General features: G+C 43.6%; 1 protein-coding gene across 1 annotated transcript in view; it reads right to left on the minus strand.

Annotated features, from left to right (window-relative positions):
• Nucleotides 1-6,616: 6,616 nt before the first annotated feature.
• Nucleotides 6,617-21,525, minus strand: part of LOC121008157 (cytochrome b reductase 1) — a 39,077-nt gene continuing 24,168 nt past the window's right edge. The window contains exons 2-4 of the mRNA XM_040440530.1: nt 11,393-11,601; nt 9,621-9,775; nt 6,617-8,168 (exon numbers count right to left, since the gene is read on the minus strand). Coding sequence (XP_040296464.1) covers nt 7,889-8,168; nt 9,621-9,775; nt 11,393-11,601 — 644 coding nt within the window. The 3' untranslated portion in view covers nt 6,617-7,888. The remainder of the gene's footprint in view (nt 8,169-9,620; nt 9,776-11,392; nt 11,602-21,525) is intronic.

The following is a 21,525-nucleotide window of genomic DNA, read 5'->3' on the forward strand; positions in this document are numbered from 1 at the left end:
AGCCCCGCTGTGCCCCCATATAGCACTTTATGACCACATATGAATCAGGGTAACAAATATTGAGGTTTATTTTGTTGTTAACCCATGCTGGGTTGCAGGAGAAATGGATCTAAATGGAAAAATCTGCAAAAAAAGTGAAATTTTTAAAATTCACCTCCATTTTCCATTAATTCTGGTGGAACACTTAAAGGGTTAACAACGTTTGTAAAATCAGTTTTGAATAGCTTGATGGGTGTAGTTTCTAAAATGGGTGGTTTCTATTATATAAGCCTCACAAAGTGACTTCAGACATGAACTGGTCCTTAAAAAGTGGGTTTTGGAAATGTTCTAAAAAAATTTAAAATTTGCTTCTAAACTTCTAAGCCTTCCAACATCCCAAAAAAATAAAATAACATTTACAAAACGATGCAAACATGAAGTAGACATTTGGTAAATGTAAAGTAATAACTATTTTGTAAGTTACCACTGTCTGTCAGAGAACCAGAGAAATTCAAATTTAGAAAATTGCTAATTTTTCCAAATTCAGTAAATTTTAGATTTTTTTTATAAATAAAGGTGAAACATATTGACTCAAATTTACCACTAACATGAAGTACAATATGTCACGAGAAAACAATCTCAGAATCGCTTATATAAGTAAAAGCGTTCCAGAGTTATTACCACATAAAGTGAAACATGTCAGATTTGCAAAATGTGGCTTGGTCCTTATGGTGAAAACTAGCCTGGTCTTGAAGGGGTTAATCATGTGTTTGATCCGGTAATCGCATGCGCGGTGTGCTGATGAAATCCGGTAATCGCACGCGCGGTGTGCTGATGAAACCTGGCTAACTGCAGGAGCCGGAGCTGGGATCGTGCAGTAAAAAGGAGCGCACCATGCATGCGCGAGACTAACGCGATCCCAGGCCTCACTGCAGGATGTCAATCACACACAAGAGGGGCAGGGAAGGGGGCGTGCTTATCTTGACTTGAAGCAAGGAGGCCGCTGCCCCCTTGACTTCAGGCTGACCGGCAAGATAGCGCTCATGGCACTTAAAACATCGTTTTTGTCATGTATGGAACATCAGATTACCGGATCAAACACATGATTAATAACAGACTGGGGTCTACTATAAGGTAATGTTGGCTGTTTTATATGCGTTTTTGAGGTGACAGGTTCCCTTTAAGAGCTGGTGGGCATTAAGGTACTTTCACACTTGCGGCAGAGTGATCCAGCAGGCAGTTCTGTCGCCGGAACTGCCTGTCGGATTCGTCAAAACATATGCCAACTGATGGCACTTGTAAGACGGATCAGGATCCTGATCCATCTTACAAATGCATTGAAATGCTGAATCCGTCTTTCCGTGTCATCCGAAAAAACGGATCCAGCATTTATTTTTTTCACCTTTTTTTCGGTCTGCGGATCCGGCTTTCCGGTATTTTGAATGCCGGAGCCGGTACTTATACATTCCTATGAAAAAAAATGTATTCAGGCAAGTCTTCAGTTTTTTCGTCCAGAGATAAGGCCTCTTTCACACTTGCGTTGTTGGGATCCGGCGTGCACTTCCGTTGCCGGAGGTACCCGCCGGATCCGGAAAAACGCAAGTGTACTGAAAGCATTTGAAGACGGATCCGTCTTTAAAATGCGTTCAGTGTTACTATGGCACCCAGGACGCTATTAAAGTCCTGGTTGCCGTAGTAGTAGTGGGGAGCAGTATACTTACAGTCCGTGCGGCTCCCGGGGCGCTCCAGAATGACGTCAGAGCACCCCATGCGCATGGATGACGTGATCCATGCGATCATGTGATCCATGCGCTTGGGGCGCCCTGACGTCACTCTGGAGCGCCCGGGGAGCCGCACGGACGGTAAGTATGCTGCTCCCCTGCTCCCCGCTACACTTACCATGGCTGCCAGGACTTTAGCGTCCCGGCAGCCATGGTAACCACTCTGAAAAAGCTAAATGTCGGGTCCGGCAATGCGCCGAAACGACGTTTAGCTTAAGCCCGGATCCGGATTAATGCCTTTCAATGGGCATTAATTCCGGATCCGGCCTTGCGGCAAGTCTTCAGGATTTTTGGCCGGAGCAAAAAGCGCAGCATGCTGCAGTATTTTCTCCGGCCAAAAAACGTTCCGTTCCGGAACTGAAGACATCCTGATGCATCCTGAACGGATTACTCTCCATTCAGAATGCATTAGGATAATCCTGATCAGGATTCTCCCGGCATAGAGCCCCGACGACGGAACTCTATGCCGGAAGAAAAGAACGCAGGTGTGAAAGAGCCCTAAAACCGTAGCATCAGTCAAAAAGACTGAACTGAAGACATCCTGATGCATCCTGAATGGATTGCTCCCCATTCAGAATGGATGGGGATAAAACTGATCAGTTGTTTTCCCGTATAGAGCCCCTAGGACGGAACTCAGTGCCGGAAAATAATAAATGCTAGTGTGAAAGTACCCTTAGACATTTTCTGTTTGCAATGAGTGCAACCTTTCTCATGGCCTTGTACCAAATCATCTTTGACAGAATTATTAGTTAGGTCTTTCGATAAGACCGTATGGGGCTGGGCATGACATTGGAAGAATTCACTGCCTTATCTTTCACACTGCGAGAGTGACGACTATTACTGGCATCATCCCGAAATTATTTCACAATGTTTTTTCTTTTTCTGTGACCTTCACTATATGCTCTGAGTAAGGCCTCTTTCACACGGGCGAGTTTTCCGCGCGGGTGCAATGCGTGAGGTGAACGCATTCCACCTGCACTGAATCTGCGACCCATTCATTTCTATGGGGCTGTGTACATGAGCAATGATTTTCACGCATCACTTGTGCGTTGTGTGAAAATCACAGCATGCTCTATATTGTGCGTTTTTCACGCAACGCAGGCCCCATAGAAGTGAATGGGCTGTGTGAAAATGCGGTGCGATTTTCACGCATGGTTGCTAAGGAGACGATCAGGATGGGGACCCGATCTTTATTATTTTCCCTTATAACATGGTTATAAGGGAAAATAATAGCATTCTTAATACAGAATGCTAAGTAAATTAGGGATGGAGGGGTTAAAAAATAATAAACAAATTTAACTCACCCCATCCACTTGGTCGCGTAGCGGATCTTCTCTTCTTTTTTTCAGGACCTGGGTAAAGGACCTTTGATGATGTCACTGCGCTCGTCACATGGTTCATCACCATGGTGATGGACCATGTGATGAGCGCAGTGACGTCATCAAAAGTCCTTTACCCAGGTCCGGAAGAAAGAAGAGGAGATCCGCTATGCGACCAAGTGGATGGGGTGAGTTAAATTTGTTTCCTAATAAAGTTGGGGGTGTTTACCTGCACAGACTCTATCCAATCAGTGCAGGTACACCCCCCCAACTTGTTGCCTCCCCTCTGTACCCTTACTGCAGACTGCTAGATATTCAGTCATAACTTCTTGTAGAAATAATACAGGAATGGCACAATATAGAGCCATAAGAATAGATGCTCCAGACTTGTTATTACATGGGGAATGCATGAAGCTATTAAAACAAGCCTGTCAGGAGCGGTGACAGGTCCTCTTTAAAGGGGTGTTGTGCCAGTAATAACACTTATTCCCTATTCACAGGACAGAGGATAAGTGTTTGATCGCTGGAGGTCTGTCAGCTGGGTCCCCCTAGTTATCACGGGGATGAGGGTTTTCAAGTGCTGCCCCATGAGAGAGGAGCAATAGTGCTCATGCATCTCAATAACTTCATTCACCTCTATGAGACTGCTGTGAGCAATGTACTCAGCAGTCTCATATAAATGAATGGAGTGGTGAATACGCATGCACACTACTGCTCAATTCTCATGGGGTAGTTTGGCAGCACTTATGAACCCTCAATCTTGTGACCGCTGGGGGTCCCAGCAATCAAACATTTATGCCCTATACTGTGGATACGGAATAAGTAATATTGGTGGCACAACCCCTTTAATAATGTAAAAAATATTACATGCAAACTGCATAATATCAACAAGCCTCTATATTACTATGGCCACTAATATGTAGGAAAAATGACATTGCTGCCATCCTAAAATCTGTTTTGGGTATGGGATATAAGATTCAAAACATGTCAAACTAAACAGATCTGTAGCCCCACCAATCAACACAATGCACATTTATTTCTACAAAGCAAGCTTGCCATATGCCGGTTGCTCCTTCTTATCAACCATATATCTGTGGGGAAGGGGGCATCAGGATATGTGCTATAGGTGGTGTAATAAAAGTGCTGTGTTAGTTTGGCAAAAATCAATTTTTCTTTTGTTTCCAAATGACCTGTAATATTCACACACTGTAGCTTCACTACAGCCCATCCAGGACCTTTCACACACTGATATGTTTAGATGTGAACTCAAGAGGCTGGATCTGATCTGGTAATTTGTATAAATACAATATATGGCCCCTGCACAAAGACATGGGTGAATGCATAAATATCCTTGTGGACTCAATTTTACTTCTGTTTCCATAATAAATAAACTGGATGCTCTGTGTGTAGATAGGTGATGTTTCCAGCCGTAAGTCACTTCATTATTTAGGAAGTATTATATTTATACATATATATGCAGAAGACAGCAGTTATAAAATTAAGGGTACTTTCACACTAGCGTTTTTGTTTTCCGGTATTGAGTTCCGTCACAGGAGCTCAATACCGGAAAAGAACTGATCAGTTTTATCCTAATGCATTCTGAATGGAGAGTATTCCGTTCAGGATGCATCAGTTCAGTCCCTTTTACGTTTATTGGACGGAGAAAATACCGCAGCATGCTGCAGTTTTATCTCCGGCCAAAAATACTGATCACTTGCCAGAATTTACATTCAAGTGTATAAGTGTTCCGGCAAAACTGATCCGGCATTTCCGTCAGCGCATGTGCAGACCAAAAATGCAAAAAACAATTAATACTGGATCCGTTTTTTCCGGATGACACCGGAGAGACGGATCCGGTATTTCAATGCATTTGTCAGACGGATCCGCATCCGGAGCCGTCTGGCAAATGCCATTAGTTTGCGTCCGGATTGCCGGATCCTCTGCCGCAAGTGTGAAAGTACCCTAAACCATCTTATAACAGGTTCAGGAAATGGTCAAAAATACAAATGTAAATCCACATAATGGAAAAAAAAAAACAACAGATTCTTTGGATTGAAGTATCAATGTTCAAAGGACACTGTTAGATATGTGATTCTTCTTACTACCGAGGTGAATGCCAGGGCATTGGGGAGCTGGACTCACAATTGCTATTGGCTCCTGCAGGTGTAATGTAGTACTACTACTGAATAGTGCCCAAAATGAACGTCCAGCGTCCACGAAACCTGTGGTCAGCTGTGGTTCCTAGAGGAAGTCCCAAGTAGAGAACCTCCTTCCAAGAGGGTCACATGACCTAGGGCACCACTTTTAATAATGATATCATTCCTCATTGAATTTATGTACAATATAACTAATTTTCATGAGACCTCGCATTCCTGACCCTCCATGTTCATTAAAGTTAACAAAACATGGTATTTACAGATTCTCTCATAGTTGACGCAGCATGCAACGCTACTTTGAACATGTTGGCAGAACCTTACAGAAGACATTGTAATCCATTGGGATCATCCAAGAGTGCCGATGCCGGATTTACCATTGTGTCCCGGTATCTGTTATAAGCAGATTAACTGGACTAACGTTTTACTATCCTATAAAAATATAGCTCAGGTTTTTAGCAAGTTCCTGTACTTTTAACCTAAAGGATAAAAATTATCAGGAAAGACTTAAAAGGGATTTCCAGGACTTAAATACTGATGACCTTGCCTCAGGAGACGTCATCAATATCAGATTATTAGTGGGGGTTTGACTCCCGCCACCTCCACCAATCAGCTGTTTTTGGCAGCCATCAGTGACAGAAACTATACACAGTGGACAGAACCGGAGCTGAGCTACGGTATCCCAGCATGGACTGTACACAGTGGGTGGCGCCTTCTGCTTCCGGCTCAGTCCACTGCATAGTTTCTGCTACAAACAACTGATCGGTGGAGGTGCCGGGAGTCAGACCCCCATTAATCTGATATTAATGACTAGGGATGAGCGAATCGACTTCGGATGAAACATTCAAAGTCGATTCGCATAAAACTTTGTTCTAATACTGCACGGTGCAGGAGCGCCGTACAGTATTAGAATGTATTGCCTCCGATGAGCCGAAGTTATTGCTTCGTGAAGTCTCGCGAGACTTTGCGCAATAACTTCATAAATTAATTTGTACTGTAAAAAAACATTTCCCGAACTCTGGTTTGGCTCCAAGGTACCACTTGGAACCAAACCCAAGTTCGGGAAATGTTTTTTTTACAGTACAAATTATTTTATAAAGTTATTGCGCGAAGTCTCGCAAAACTTCACGAAGCAATAACTTCGGCTCATCGGAGCCAATACATTCTAATACTGTACGGAGCTCCTGCTCCGTACAGTATTAGAGCAAAGTTTTATGCAAATCGACTTCGGATGTTTCATCCGAAGTCAATTCGTTCACCCCTATTGATGACCTATTCTGAAGCTAGATCATCGATATTCTGAAACCCCTTTAGTAGAGTCCTCTTGTTTTATTAGCTCAATAATTATATATTTTTGACATACATGTACTCAAAATGGACATGCTGTAAGAAAGCTCACAAAAAATGACTTTATTAAAGAAAATAAAAAATAAAACTAACTCCAGCTATGTGTCCAGGTAGACTAGCAGCTAACATTTGGAATGGAAAATTTACTACAAAGGTTTTAATACATTAGGAATTTGATGTACCTGATTCACTATACATTTCACAGTCCATTCACCATTAAAGGAGCTGACTGCAATACCAGGCACAGCCCATGGACAAGGTTGGCACTGTTTCTAGGAAAAATTAGAACATTTTCTCTAATTTCATGCTACACCACTAATATAAATTTGCAAACGGATTTTCAGATTTGTGAAAGGTAAAAAAAAAAAAGAAAACTACAAATTAATGTTTACTCATGGTGAGTGGATTGCAAATCAATTTTTGCACATACAGTAGATTAATTGCTATTTTATACATGATCAAGATATATTTATAAAGTCATATATAGTATATATTTTATTCACAAAATACACTTAAAGAGGTTGCCCTTAGAATAGGCAATCACTATCTGATCATAGGAGTCCGACAACTTGCAGCCCCTCTGATCAGCTCCAGCACTGGAACTACTCAGCTCACTTCAACAGGAGCAGCGCTGCAGTGAGCGGCTCCATCCACTGTGTAGTGGATAGAGGTGGTTACTGCAGCGCTGCTCCCATTAAAGTGAGCTGTGTAGTTCCAGTGTTGGAGAAATCTATCCAAAATTGACATGGCACAGATACGTGTCAGAAGATAACATCAATGTATTCTATGAGCTTGGAACTACTACCAGAACCAAGGGACTGCACTGTTCCAAAAGCGTTCTTCACAACTTGGATTCCTGTGACCGACGCCACTGTATACGTGGCAAACTTATACTATGTTATGTTTTTTCTGTACACCTCTAGATGGAATAGTGTATCCTACTACATGATTCAATACAGCAAAAAAAAAAAAAAAAAAGTATGCCAGCCCGTTATATGCCACCCTTTTGGCACCAGGTAGATGGGGTCCTGTGGAGATTTTGAGCATATGCGTCATGATCTTTTAAAGGAATTTAATATCAACTTTAGTTTGCTTTTCAGTAATGTTCCATGCGGGGGTCTAGGTGCTCTCTACTTTTGGAAATCGACAGAGGTGAAAGCTTACCCCATGATGTGCTCCACTGACACATCTCTATGGTATGTCATAACTTAAATTTTGATTGATTTCCCCTCTGTAAAAATTTTATTTCTTATGGGATCCAGCTGAAGCTCTTCCAACAAAAGCGTTACATATTTCCTTTGGAATATCCTCACATGGTGGACCTCTGCCCAGCCTCATCTAATTTCAGATTCCTTTTTCTGGCTTCACTGTTTAATTCCACGTCTGACTTTTCTTTGCTGTAGTCAGTTGTAGCCTCATCGGCAGAACTACCAAATGGATGTTGGTCTTTCTCAACGTGCTCCGGTGGCCTCTTCCACCCTGGTCGTGTGGTTATCCATAAAATGAGTCCACCAAAAACAACAATTAGAAGCCCCAAAATGTTCACAAAGATTCCATGTGGTGGAAAGCTACTGTAGGGTGGGTTTTTCCTTTAAAAATAAAAAATAAAAGAGAGAACAGTAGATTTGATTAGTTAATGAGGACCTAACCACTCCTGACATGTCTGTAATTGTATTCTCCATAATGTAACAATTCATTTTTTTTTTTTCTTATAACTCAGTGATTCTCCTCTGTTAGGCTACTTTCACACTTGCGTTCGGGGTTCCGCTTGTAGGCTCTCACAAGTGGCCCCGAACCTGAAATGTATGAATAAACTAACATCTGGGTGTTACCAGCTGGGAGAGTGTCCCTACATATTCTGATACTGCTCAGTCATCAGACTATACAGGGACAAACTGCTTTGGCAATGGTAATATCTAGTTTCAATTTATTCATACATTTCAAAGAGGAATAATACAGGAATGGCACAATGAGAAAAAAAAAATCATCCAGGATTGTGGTTTCATGGTCAATGCAAGTATTTAGTAAAGATTGGCGGCTTTCTGCCTGTTTACACCGCGTCCGCCATTTTTTCTAAAAGTGCACAGGGAGGAGACATACTGCACTGTCTGACATAATTAACATTCTTTATGCCAGAAAACTGTTGTAAATTACAGCTGAAATCAACACCAGCTCCTAGATGGCACAGATTTAGTTTTTAGCACACAAGCCTCCTGAGATGCACCAAAATTAAGAATGGAGCATTACAAAAATAGTGCCGTACACTGTATAGCATCTGTGTATTGCAGCCCAGGTCCATGCACTTGAATGGGATTATGCTGCACATAGTCCATGTGACCGATGTAAGTGATGTCAATGGCCTAGGAAGAGGCCGCAGCACTCACAGGATCGCTGTAGCCTCTTCAAACAGTTAATCCGCAAGGGTGCCGAGAGTTGGATCCCCACCGATCAGATATTAATGACCTCTCCTGAGAATAGGTCATCAATATTCAACTCCTGAAAAACCTTAAAGGAAAATTGTTCCTCAGAACAAAAATAAGATGGAGTGAAAATCTAACACATAGAACCTTCTTATACTCTCCAACATGCCCTGAAGGAGCCAAGGTGATATTTTAAAAACCCGATTTCTGAATTTCTGAAAGACTGTTTTAGAAGCATGAAAAAAAAAAATCTACTGGAACGAAGTGAAGGCCATGGAGAATGCAATAATATCTGGTGTTGTTCCTAAAACTTTGAAGAAGATGGTGACTTAAGAGTTAAATGAAGAAGTCACAGTGTATTGTCTGAATTGGGTTACGCGTTTCAGGACTAAACCAGCCAAATGCACACTGCTACTTGCTTCATTCATCTGTTAAGTGGGCCAGGCCAGTACACTTTGTCTTTTTCAGTATCTATCGGACGTATACGTCAAGAGGGTTTCTTAATGTATACCTCCCTCCTTTGGTTGAATGGGGGAACCTATGGATACATGCAACGTATCATAGATAGATTCAAATATATAATCAGTGGAGTCATTTTTTTTTTGCTGTGATGATACTTACAATGAAAATATTAGTTTTTCTGTGATTCCCATAAGTGCTGTTGCAATCACACCTCCAAACAGAAGAAGACCAGAATAGACATGGATAGGCATGAGAGCTGCTCGGATGGAAACGGGGGTGAACGGAAGGAGATAGACAACAATACTGACAACAAGCTGGAAAATAAAATAAAGAGTTCAATGAGGACTTTGGGACATTGTTTGTATCCAAAAGTTGTTGTTTTTTTAAGACACATGTGTCCATATCAGAACAAAATAAGGATAATTTAGGGCTTTGAAAAGCCAGATGTACATTTAAGCGTACCTAACCTTTCAACAAACCTTGCAATAATCAATAGTACAGTGTGTGTACTGGAGGAATAACACTTTCTGGCCACTATATCACTTGTATCTGGTATTTTGTAGCAGTTTTCCTCTGTACATTCTGAAGATCTAGTTTGAAGGTCTCTCAGACATGGTGGGTGGAGACTAGCTTCCATCCACAGCACATAGAAAGTAGAGGAGAATCTGCTTCCTAACCTTCTCTTACTCACTCAGAAGCAGCCCCAGGATCATGGAGGACCAGTATGGTTGTGAATAAAACACTTGTCCGTATATAAGCTTCTTTTCTAGATGTGCAGTCTGCTTGTCTGTGTGTGTGTGTCTCCTCAGCTCCTGTTTACTCCTTCCCTCGCCCCTCTACATAGATTTGTATTGACATGTGTAATATGATCCTCCTATGGAGCTGATCCGATCTAGCCAGGTGTAAGACATTTTTCAAAGTGAAAAGCAATTAGCAAGGTGGAGGGGCAGCTCATGATATGAGAACCAAACATTTCTCATTGAAAACATATATTACAAAGTTTCTTGTGGTTCCATGTACTATTGATTTATGCAATGTTGTGTGAAAAGTTTATGACCATTTAAGGATTAAGATTATATCAGAATGAGTTGAAACCCCAATTCTTGTACCACCAAGTAATATTTAGTCAGTCAACCTCTTGTAATATTGGATTACTTGCCCTTTGGTGATGTGATTTACATTTTGCACAGATCTGGTTCATTTGTGGTCATGATGCTTTCATTACAAAATATCATATAATTTTTGGTTTATAATTAGCAATAAACATGGCATTTTTTAGTTGACTTTTTCATTGGATTCAAGAAGGTATGCATCTAGCAAACAGGCAGATATCCGGTGTCCATGTTGTAAACTACTGTATTAAAGCCCAGACCCGGCATTCACTCTAATCACATAGAGTTTAAAGTGCGACCTATGCGTGCTTCCATGGTCCCGGCCACCAAAGAGGCCAGTGCTTTGTCCCATACTGTGCAAGCACGACCACTGCTAGTATCTAATGTGATGGAAAAATGAATCCAGCCAGCAAAGGAGGCAATATGGACAATCACAATACATTAGTAAATGCCTTGTATTAACTGTGTCTACATGATAAATGCATTTACTGAAGTGAGACAACCCCTTTAAGTTCCCTCTAGTGATGGCTGCATTCACTCAGGATGGTATCTTTTAAATCTATGACTACAAGCAGATGACTTCAACTCTATCGAGATATATGAACAAATGAATCAGCATAAATTGTGGACATAAAAATTACACAATATAGTATTCACTCAAAATTATTGGTGCTCCGTATTGAAGAAGCAGATTGCCACACCAAGAGAAATTGTGTAGAATTAAGCCTATGATAACTACCTGCAAAATGTAGATGCAAAGAGAGGGATCACCTAAAAAGAATGTTATTTCTTACTTTACGTTACATTTACCCATCTCACCTGCAAGAAGAAAAGTATGACCACAGTGAGCCCAACCCAGCTGTGCAGACTGTACATGTTAGGAATGTTTCTGGCATTGTGGAAATCCCATACAGCCACCAGAGCCACCACCACGAGAACGGATGCTGTAAGGTGCAGGCCAGCGTGGATGCATTTCATCAGCAGCTTGCTACATTTCCAGGTCCATGGTAATCTGTACACTATAATGGCTGGAAAGAAAAAAAAAAAAACAGTCATTCAGGCCGTCCACAGTTCACGGTCATATCCATGGATCTAAGATACTTCTATGTTCCTCAAAACAAGCAAAAGATGTGGGTTCCCATTTTAAAACACTGCCATGTTTGGAAGAATTTCATGACTACCATATGCTTAAATTACAAAGCAAAAATTTGCAATACTACAATATCTGCAGAGCTTTGTGCACAGGATATGTGTAGCAACACCAGGCGTTCACATGGCTTGTACTGCTGTAGGCATTGCACTACTGTACGGGGCCTCCGTATGGCACAGTATTATGGAGATATAGAAACATAGAATGTGTCGGCAGATAAGAACCATTTGGCCCATCTAGTCTGCCCAATATACTGAATACTATGGATAGCCCCCGGCCCTATCTTATATGAAGGATGGCCTTATGCCTATCCCATGCATGCTTAAACCCCTTCACTGTATTTGCAGCTACCACTTCTGCAGGAAGACTATTACATGCATCCACTACTCTCTCAGTAAAGTAATACTTCCTTATATTACTTTTAAACCTTTGCCCCTCTAATTTAAAACTGTGTCCTCTTGTGGTAGTTTTTCTTCTTTTAAATATGCTCTCTTCCTTTACCGAGTTGATTCCCTTTATGTATTTAAAAGTTTCTATCATATCCCCTCTGTCTCTTCTTTCTTCCAAGCTATACATATTAAGGTCCTTTAACCTTTCCTGGTAAGTTTTATCCTGCAATCCATGTACTAGTTTAGTAGCTCTTCTCTGAACTCTCTCTAGAGTATCTATATCCTTCTGGAGATATGGCCTCCAGTACTGCGCACAATACTCCAAGTGAGGTCTCACCAGTGTTCTGTACAGCGGCATAAGCACTTCACTCTTTCTACTGCTTATACCTCTCCCTATACATCCAAGCATTCTGCTGGCATTTCGTGCTGCTCTATTACATTGTCTTCCCACCTTTAAGTCTTCTGAAATAATTACTCCTAAATCCCTTTCCTCAGATACTGAGGTCAGGACTGTGTCAAATATTCTATATTCTGCCCTTGGGTTTTTACGCCCCAGGTGCATTATCTTGCACTTATCCACATTAAATTTCAGTTTCCAGAGTTCTGACCATTCTTCTAGTTTTTCTAAATCCTTTTCCATTTGGCGTTTCCCTCCAGGAACATCAACCCTGTTACATATCTTTGTGTCATCAGCAAAAAGACAAACCTTACCAGCGAGGCCTTTTGCAATATCACTTATGAAGATATTAAACAAAATCGGTCCCAGTACATATTTTGCATGTATCAGCCACATGGGAACTCGGTCATTCCAAAGCCGATTACAGCGCTTGGCTATCTTCAGCAGTCCCACCGAGCTTGGATGAAGCACCAGTGTGCATGTTCAGCCGCCGCTCTAGTCAAATAAGGCCTCTTGCACACGGCCGTTGTGCTCCCCTGGCCATTGCGCGGGCCACATACGGCGGTTCCGCAATACACGGGGCACTGACCGTGTGCATTCAGCATCTCGGATCCGGACCCATTCACTTGAATGGGTCTGAAAATCCAGAGATGCGGTGCGTAACGGAAGCACGGAACGGAACCCCAAGGAAGCACCATGGAGTTGTACTATCTTTTTGCGGAACGGACAAATCATTGACCTATTCAAGTTGATTGGGTCTGGATCCGTCCCGGCCACCGCATGGACGTTCCCCGTGCATTGGGGACCGCAAATTACGGTCCCCAATGCACGGAACAGAACCACAACGGCCGTGTGCGAGAGGCCTAAGGGAGACAGAACACCTTTTCTTGGGATTGGTGGAGGTCCTGGCAGTTGGACACAAAGATCTATAGGATGGGGATAACTTGTAACTGGAAAATCCTTTTAAGAAACTGATACACACAGAAGGTTGGACTTACTGAGAGTAATTAAAAATAAAATGGTTTACATTCACTTTAAAGGCAAAGTACACCTTTGGTGGCAATTGTTTTTATTATTGCATTGTACTAATTTTGAGCTAGAAATATATATTTTTAAATTGTTTTTTATTAAAAATATAGCGTCCTTTTTTCTGTACAGAGCTGAGATGCTCTAGTAGCACCCTTTGGATTTTTTGTCTTTTCCATCAGACCAGGAGCTGACGGGCTCCTTATCTCTGCTCTCTGACATTATAAACACTCATTATAGCTCAGTTCTTATCTTACTGATAAGAATGTGGCTTAAAACCAGCACAAAGTGAAAGTACTAGTCACACAGCTAGAAAAACAGTTAACCCTTTGTGGCAGAATGGCTCAACATTTGTAATAAAAGGCTAATTGAAAAGAAGTTATTTTTTTTGTTTGTTTGTTTTTTAGCAAGGCTATGTACACCTTTGGAGGCAATTGTTTTTTTTAAATTATTATTGCACTTACTCATTTTGAGCTAAAAAAACTTTTTTTCAGTTCGTCTTTATTGAACATTTTGAGCCCCTTTCTCTGCACAGCCTTGAGATTCTTTGGTAGCAGGATCTGTATCATCACTCTGTTCCATCAAGCAGTTCAGTTGACGTCTACTTATCTCTGACCTTATAAACACTCATTATAGCTCAGTTCTGATCTTACCAATAAGAATATGGCTTAAATAAGTGTTTATGACCTTTTAGTGAAAGCACAATTCACACAGCTGGACAAACTATTAACCCTTTGTGACAGAACGGCTGAATATTTTTAATAAAGACCAATTTAAAAAAAGATTTTTAGCCCAAAGTGGGCAAAATGCTATCATAAAAAAAATTGACCCCTGAAGGTCTACATAGCCCTTTAAAAGAGGTTGTGCGACCAGTATATACTAATGACCTAACCTCAGGATAGGTCATCAATATCTGATCAGTGGGGGGTCCAACTCCTGGCCGAATCAGCTGAAGGATAGGTCATCAATATGTACTTCCTGCACAGCCCCTTTAAACATAACAAATATATAGGCAACCAATTTTCAAGGACAGAGCTGTGCATGTGATTAAGCTTTTTTTTTTCTTCTGAGAATTCTCCCATTAATTGAGAATAGGAAATGTTTTTCAAAAATGCATAATAGCAAACACAATGGCAATCCTATCTAAACCATATGTGACTTCCTGGGATGGAAGATCTTCTGGCTCTCTGTATCCCTCAACCCCTTTTAACAAATAAAACTCGACCATGTGACTTGGTGTAAAAAGGCCGTAGCTTAAGTTTATTAACAATATTAATCAAAACATGAATCCAACATGTAACTTTTTAAAATGTGAAGGGATCCTAGAAGGCTATCCAAGTGAACCATGTTTGCCCCTCGCGAACCTCCTCTTACGATCCAGGTTTAATCCAACTTTACCCTCGGCCGCACTCACCGACCCAAGGGCACCAACTCCTGGAAATTAAACCCCTGTCAGGCTATTAGCCCAAACAGGATCCCCCAGCTTTCCATTCACCACAACATCCTAGATGCACGCCGCAGGAGATGGAGCCATGCATCCAAGTTTTGCCTCCCAGGATCCTTCTTCTACCTGCCACCAGACAAACATAGGGGATACCTCACATACATTCGTCCCTCCAAATCTTGAACGCCATTTCCAAACCCTCCTGCAAGCCCAAGGTCCACATATCAATCCCAATCTCATTCAAATGAACCCCATCCTGCCGTAAAAACATAGGGGACGCCCCCTCCAAATCCTTATGACGCACCACAAAACCACCCTGACACCTCACAAAACGGCCCACTTCCTTGTTAACTTTTGCCCGTGCCCTGTTCAACTTATCAACCGACCTCGCCATCCTCCATGCTCGCTGCCCAACAATGTCCGACCATACTACTAACAAACTTGGAAAATCTGCCAACAATCTCAACACATCCAGCTTGATGTCCCTAATAACATCCCTGGAACGGCGGACGGCCAAATCATTTCCACCTACATGTAAAACCACTATATCCGGGGGACGATCCAACGATGCGTAAAAACAAAATTCCGGGAGCACTCGTCCCCACAACAAACCTCATAAACCGATCCAACGCACCTGCAACTCTCCCACATCAAAACCCAACTGCCTACCGTTCCTGTGCACATCCGCTCTCTGGGCCCCCCAATACACGTAAGAGTGACCAAAAATCCAGGCTAAACACGGTGCAGGCCCTGAAAGAAATAAAACAGAAAAGCAAGTCAGCGATACAACACCCTAACCAATACCTTGAGCTCCCACAAATACCACCAACTACTAACAGCCGCTCTCCAACTTCTCGCTATTAAACAACAAATGTGGGCGAATGTATGAACGAAAGCTTGCAGACTTCCATCTGCCTATCCGCTGAATCACATCCTCCCCCAGGCCCCACCTGGATGCTTCCGTGGCCGCCCCAATCCTGAATAAAAGAGATGCAAATTTATTCGCCGCCAATACCTCGGCTGCCAAGCATTTCCGAAATATCGCAACAAACTGAAAGCGAGACAAGGCTGTCCCATTCTGATGTATCAACAAAGGCCAAGAGATATCTGGCCGCACAGCCAAGAAATCATCAACACATCGAACAGGACAAACAACTGATCCCCCCATCGACCTCAATACAAAGTGCTTCCGCTTACCCTCCAGGTCTGTTTTTGATTGCCGCAAAAAACACCGTAACCCATCTTTACACCGCACCATGTTACCGAGCTGCAAACCACCTAACCTAAATTTACACCGCGAAACCAACTCAGACACTCTAAACACGCCAAAAAATGGCAACGAAAAACGCAGCCCGAAACAAGCACACTTCATAACCTGACACACATATCAAGCCACCTGACTCCATAAACGTTGCCACAATTCGTAAGATACCGGGGGTGACGCCTATCCCTATCCCTCCGCCGGTAACCCTTTAACGCTTGTCGCACCAGGAAGCATTTTGATACATCCATAAAACCCTGCATGCATAGTCAAAACGCAACCGCTGAAACCTTCTTAGCCACTACCGAATAAGACAAACCCTCACTAAATGCCAAACCCACCCAATAAATCAGTAACATTCAGTAGTCATCTTCTGTAATGCCACCCCCAACCTGCTCTATCAATCGCTCCCATAAAGACCACACAGATGCGTAAGCTGGCCACGTACCCGTACTCACGGATTGCCTAATCAACGATGCGGAGACCCCAAGGCCACGCTCCAGAGCCACTGAGAACAAGGACGCCCCCGCTCGACCGCCTCCGGCACCAATCGGCGAAAGAAATCCCACTGAAAACGAGAGAGAGCTCCAGCTACTGAATTCTCCACACCCGGCAAATGGACAGCCACAAAGAACGCATTCAAAAACAAACCTTGCAAAACCAAATGCCGCAGCAAGCGAATCACCGGCGGTGAACTGGCTGATTGCGAGTTAATAGCTTGAACAACCCCCATGTTGTCACAGCAAAATCGCACTCGCTTATTCCGACAAAAAAAACAGCCCCATAGGCAAAATCCTACATGCGAAGTTCAGCTTACCCAATACAGACTGGATCTTACACAACTGTGCCTTCTTAACCCTCCGCAAACCCACAACCTCCGCTACCAGGTCACTCAATTTCTCCTCAGGCAAACGACATTCCATCCTCATCGTATCAATGACAACGCCCAAGAATTTCACAGAAGTCGTCGGGCCTTCGGTCTTCTCCAGCGCCAACGGGACCCCAAACATCGCTGCTACCCGTTCCATCGTGTGTAGCAGAATAGAACAGGTATGATTGCCAGCTGGCCCCAAAAACAAAAAATCATGTAAGTAGTGAAGCACAGATTCCCTACCTGACTCCTGTCTGACCACCCATTTCAGAAAATAACTAAAAGTTTCAAATAACGAACAGGAAATTGCGCAATCCATAGGTAAACAACAAACAACATAAACTTGCCCTCCCCATTAAAAACCCAACAGGGGGCGCATGCGCGAGGCTTACGGAGCAGACATGTCTCCGACCGCTGGAATTTACCCTATATTAGCGCCATTCATTTGGCTCCACAAGCCCTGAGAAACCATGCAGAGGTCACAGAAGAATACCCGAGGCAAGAGAGGATCGAAAATCCCGGGAACGCCTGTTACATCGCAGACCATACCGGAGATCTTCCGGACCACGAGACATTCCATCATGGCCGACAATGCGGCTTCTCCTGCGAGCCCGGCCTCTTCAATCGAGAACGAACCTCACGTGGACGCAGGTTCCTCACAAGCAGGTCAGGCAGAACTTTATGCTAACATCGCAGCTCTCTTTAAAACCGAACTGGCCCAGGCGGTTGCAGAATTCTCCCGCCAGATTAATGAGCTGGGAAACAGAGTCTCTGACCTGGAGTCCAGAACGGACGAGCTAGCTGATGCCGTGGACGCTGACAGAGAGGATATTGATGCGCACTCACTCCAGCTACAAGCCCTTGAGACAAAGATTGAAGATCTGGAGAACAGGTCAAGGAGAGGGAACTTACGTATAAGGGGCTTACCTGAATTCTTTCAGGACTTATCAAGCACGGTAGGTGCATTGTTCATAGCCTTACTCCCCCAGGCCCAGCCGAGTCAGCTACGAATGGATAGGATACATAGGGCCCTGGGGAAGCCGCGCACCCCCGAACACTCCTAGGGATGTGGTCTTGAAGTTACACTATCCGGAGATAAGAGATATGATCCTGAATGCGGCACGAAATATGGCGGCCTTACCAGATCTCCCGCCAACAGTGCACATCTATGCCGACCTAGCTCCCACAACGCTTCGTAAGCGTAGAGAGATGAAACCGGTCACGCAGGCGCTACAGCAAGCTCAAGTGCGCTATAGATGGGGGTTCCCTTTCGCCCTATCCTTTCAGCTTAATTCTCGCTCTTACACGATACATACCCCTGATGAGGAGATCGAGAAGCTGCGTCAAGCCGGATTGGAGGTGGATCATCTGGATAAATCAGTGGTGCCTCCAAGGCCTCAGCGCCCGGCCAGAGTCTGGACTCAGGTACCCACCAACGCTAAATCACCGATGTTTTTTTGTTTCCAAGGAGTGACTGCTTATTCTAGTCTCCGTACATCCTGATATTGGGTCCCATTACCCATGGATGCCTGCAGGGACATGACTCAGGACATTCGCCAGGGTTCCAGCGATTCGGACGTTCTTGTTGTCCTCCTTCTTTGGGCCTTATCGTGTAGATTCAGGGATTGATATTGCTCCCCTGATATCTGCAGTAGGTACACTTGTTATTGCAGGCCACATTAGGCCTTGCCATTCTTGCTGTTCAACAGCATTGTTTATGTTGTTTTTGATTATGTTTTCTAGTTTTAATGTCCATATGGAGATCCTAACTGCCATAACTAGCTGCTTTTTAAGAATTAGGCGATTAGTCATGCTAAGCTACACTATATATTGCTGGGATAATGTGTAAGTTATTATCACATAATGTACGGGGCCTGAATTCCCCAGGTAAACGCAAAACGGCATTTACAACTTATCATAGACACAACCCAGATATCATTTGTATACAGGAGTCACACTTCACTCCTTCTTCTCATCCTAAATATTTTCACCCCCGATACTCTAGATTTTTTTCCTCTACCTTCCGTACTAAAAGTAGGGGAGTAATTACCTTGATACGGAACTCATTTCCGATCCAGATTAATGATCACATTATAGATCAGGAAGGTCGCTATGTTATCCTATTGGGAGAATATAAAGGGAAAGTTATGTGCGTAGTTAACACATATGCTCCAACTGAGGATCCGATTACCTTTTTCACCCATATGTTTCATCTAATAGAGGCATTACGGTATGACGAGATTATATGGGCAGGGGACTTCAATTTTGTGATGAACCCTTTGATTGATCGCTCTTTCCAGCTTAACACTCCACGCTCAGCTGCCTTGGGGTTCCAGATTATGAATGTTATGAGGTCCCTCTCCTTGGCGGACTCCTGGAGGGAGTATAATGGTGTCCAGAGAGGATATACATACTACTCTCCCGCCCATCATCTCTATACGAGCATTGACCTGATTTTAATTTCTTCATCCCTTCTGCCGCACCTAGCGTACTGTCGACACCAAGTGATGTCTTGGTCAGACCATGACATGGTTGTTGCGGATCTCACCCCGTCTACCCCAACTAGTAGGTTGTATACATGGAGGCTTAATGAGTCACTACTGACCAGGCCTGCTATACGTGATCGGATTCGGGATGAGTTAAAGCAGTTCTTTTTAGACAACTCTGACCAAGATGTAGACCCTACAATAGTTTGGCTTGCTCACAAGGCCTATATGAGGGGTCAAATTATCAAGGAGGGCTCACGTTTAAAAAAAGAAAAACAAGGGGCGTGGCCTGCGCGTTGATGGCGGCGGCTGCTTGAGACTGTAGCTCCGCTTCCCGCATATCCATAGCGGCTCAAATATTACTCTTGAGGGGCCCTGACACACACTACGGTTACTTACCTGGTTCCAAGAATGGGCAAGATTAGAAAGAGACAGGCGCCGAAGAAAATGACAGAGTTCTTCCCCAGAACGCCACCGTCAAGCGCCGGAGCTGAGGGATCTCCCGCTTCTTCTCCCCGGCTCTCTGCGACTCCTGCTCCCTCCCCTGCAGCATGTGGAGGCCCACCGCTTCTCCTTTCTGCTGAAGCTGGGGCTCTCCCGATTACAGAGGAGATACTGAGCACACTGCTGGACTCCCTAAGATCCTCGCTCAAAGCGGACATCTCCAGCATGATCAAAGATCTGCAGCGCGATATACAGGGAGTAGGAGATCGAGTCACCCACGTGGAAAGCAAAATGGCTGAATATGCTGCGTCACACAACTCTCTGATCGATGCGCATGAAGCGCTGGAGGAGGATGTGGCGGCCATAAAAGAAAAGATCCAGGATCTGGAAGATCGCCATAGGCGTAACAATGTGCGCATTAGAGGAATTCCGGAGACGGTAGGCCCAGCAGAGCTGGAGTTTTACTTGCAAACTCTGCTTAAAGAAGCCGTGCCTGAGTTATCTGAGCGAGACTTACTGATTGACAGGATTCATCGTATCCCTAAGCCAAAGGGACTAGATCCTTCTCTCACGCGTGACGTCATAGCGCGAATTCACTTTTACCATGCCAAAGATCACTTTCTTCGAAACCTGCGGCAAAATCCGACACCAACTGAAACCTTTAAGGACATTAAAGTATTCGCAGACCTGTCCGCAGCCACACTAGCAAAGAGGAAGGAATTTGCGCAATTTACACGTACCCTCCGTGACAAGAATATCCGTTATCGCTGGGGCTTCCCTATAAAGCTACTGATCTCGGTGAAGGGGCAGATGACCGCTTGCAACACCCCACAAGATGCCTCTGTCCTTCTACATAAGATGGGCCTGCTTTCAATCGGAGATAATGCCAATCCTGTAGAAGGCCATGGAAACAAGTCGGCGAGAATTGCGCCAGAATGGGAACAAACATGATTTCCAGGACTCCCTCACCTACTTTATTCTTCTGGATGTGCGGGATGGGAGATACGTAAGAACTTATCTCTTTCTTCCCCCCCACTAGGTCTGCTCTTCTGGTGCTAGGGTGGTGGTCACCCTCTAAGCAGACCCCCCTTTTTAGACTCTAGAATCCTGCTCATTGCAGTTTTAGGATGTCTAATCACCTTTTCCTTTTCGTTTTTATTTTTGCTAATGTTATGTTGTTTTTTGTTGTCCTAATTTGCTCGTGCTCTGATATGTGGCCCACATATTTTGATCTCTACCTCAGCCTCAATAATGCCCCTTATGTTCACACCTAGTACGTTATGCATCTTCTTATGGTGGGGCTGAAATTTTATTCTAATAATGTTCGTGGTCTGAACTCCCCATTTCGTCGCTCTCAGATGTGGCGGGATCTGCTCCGCAGCAAATGCGATGTGGCTTTCATTCAGGAGACGCATTTGGTGGGAGCAGACCAGCACAGATGCACTCATCGATTGTATCCGCATATTTTTCACTCCCCTGCTGCC

This window comes from Bufo bufo, chromosome 7 (genome assembly GCF_905171765.1).
Source record: "Bufo bufo chromosome 7, aBufBuf1.1, whole genome shotgun sequence".
Classification (NCBI taxonomy): domain Eukaryota; kingdom Metazoa; phylum Chordata; class Amphibia; order Anura; family Bufonidae; genus Bufo; species Bufo bufo.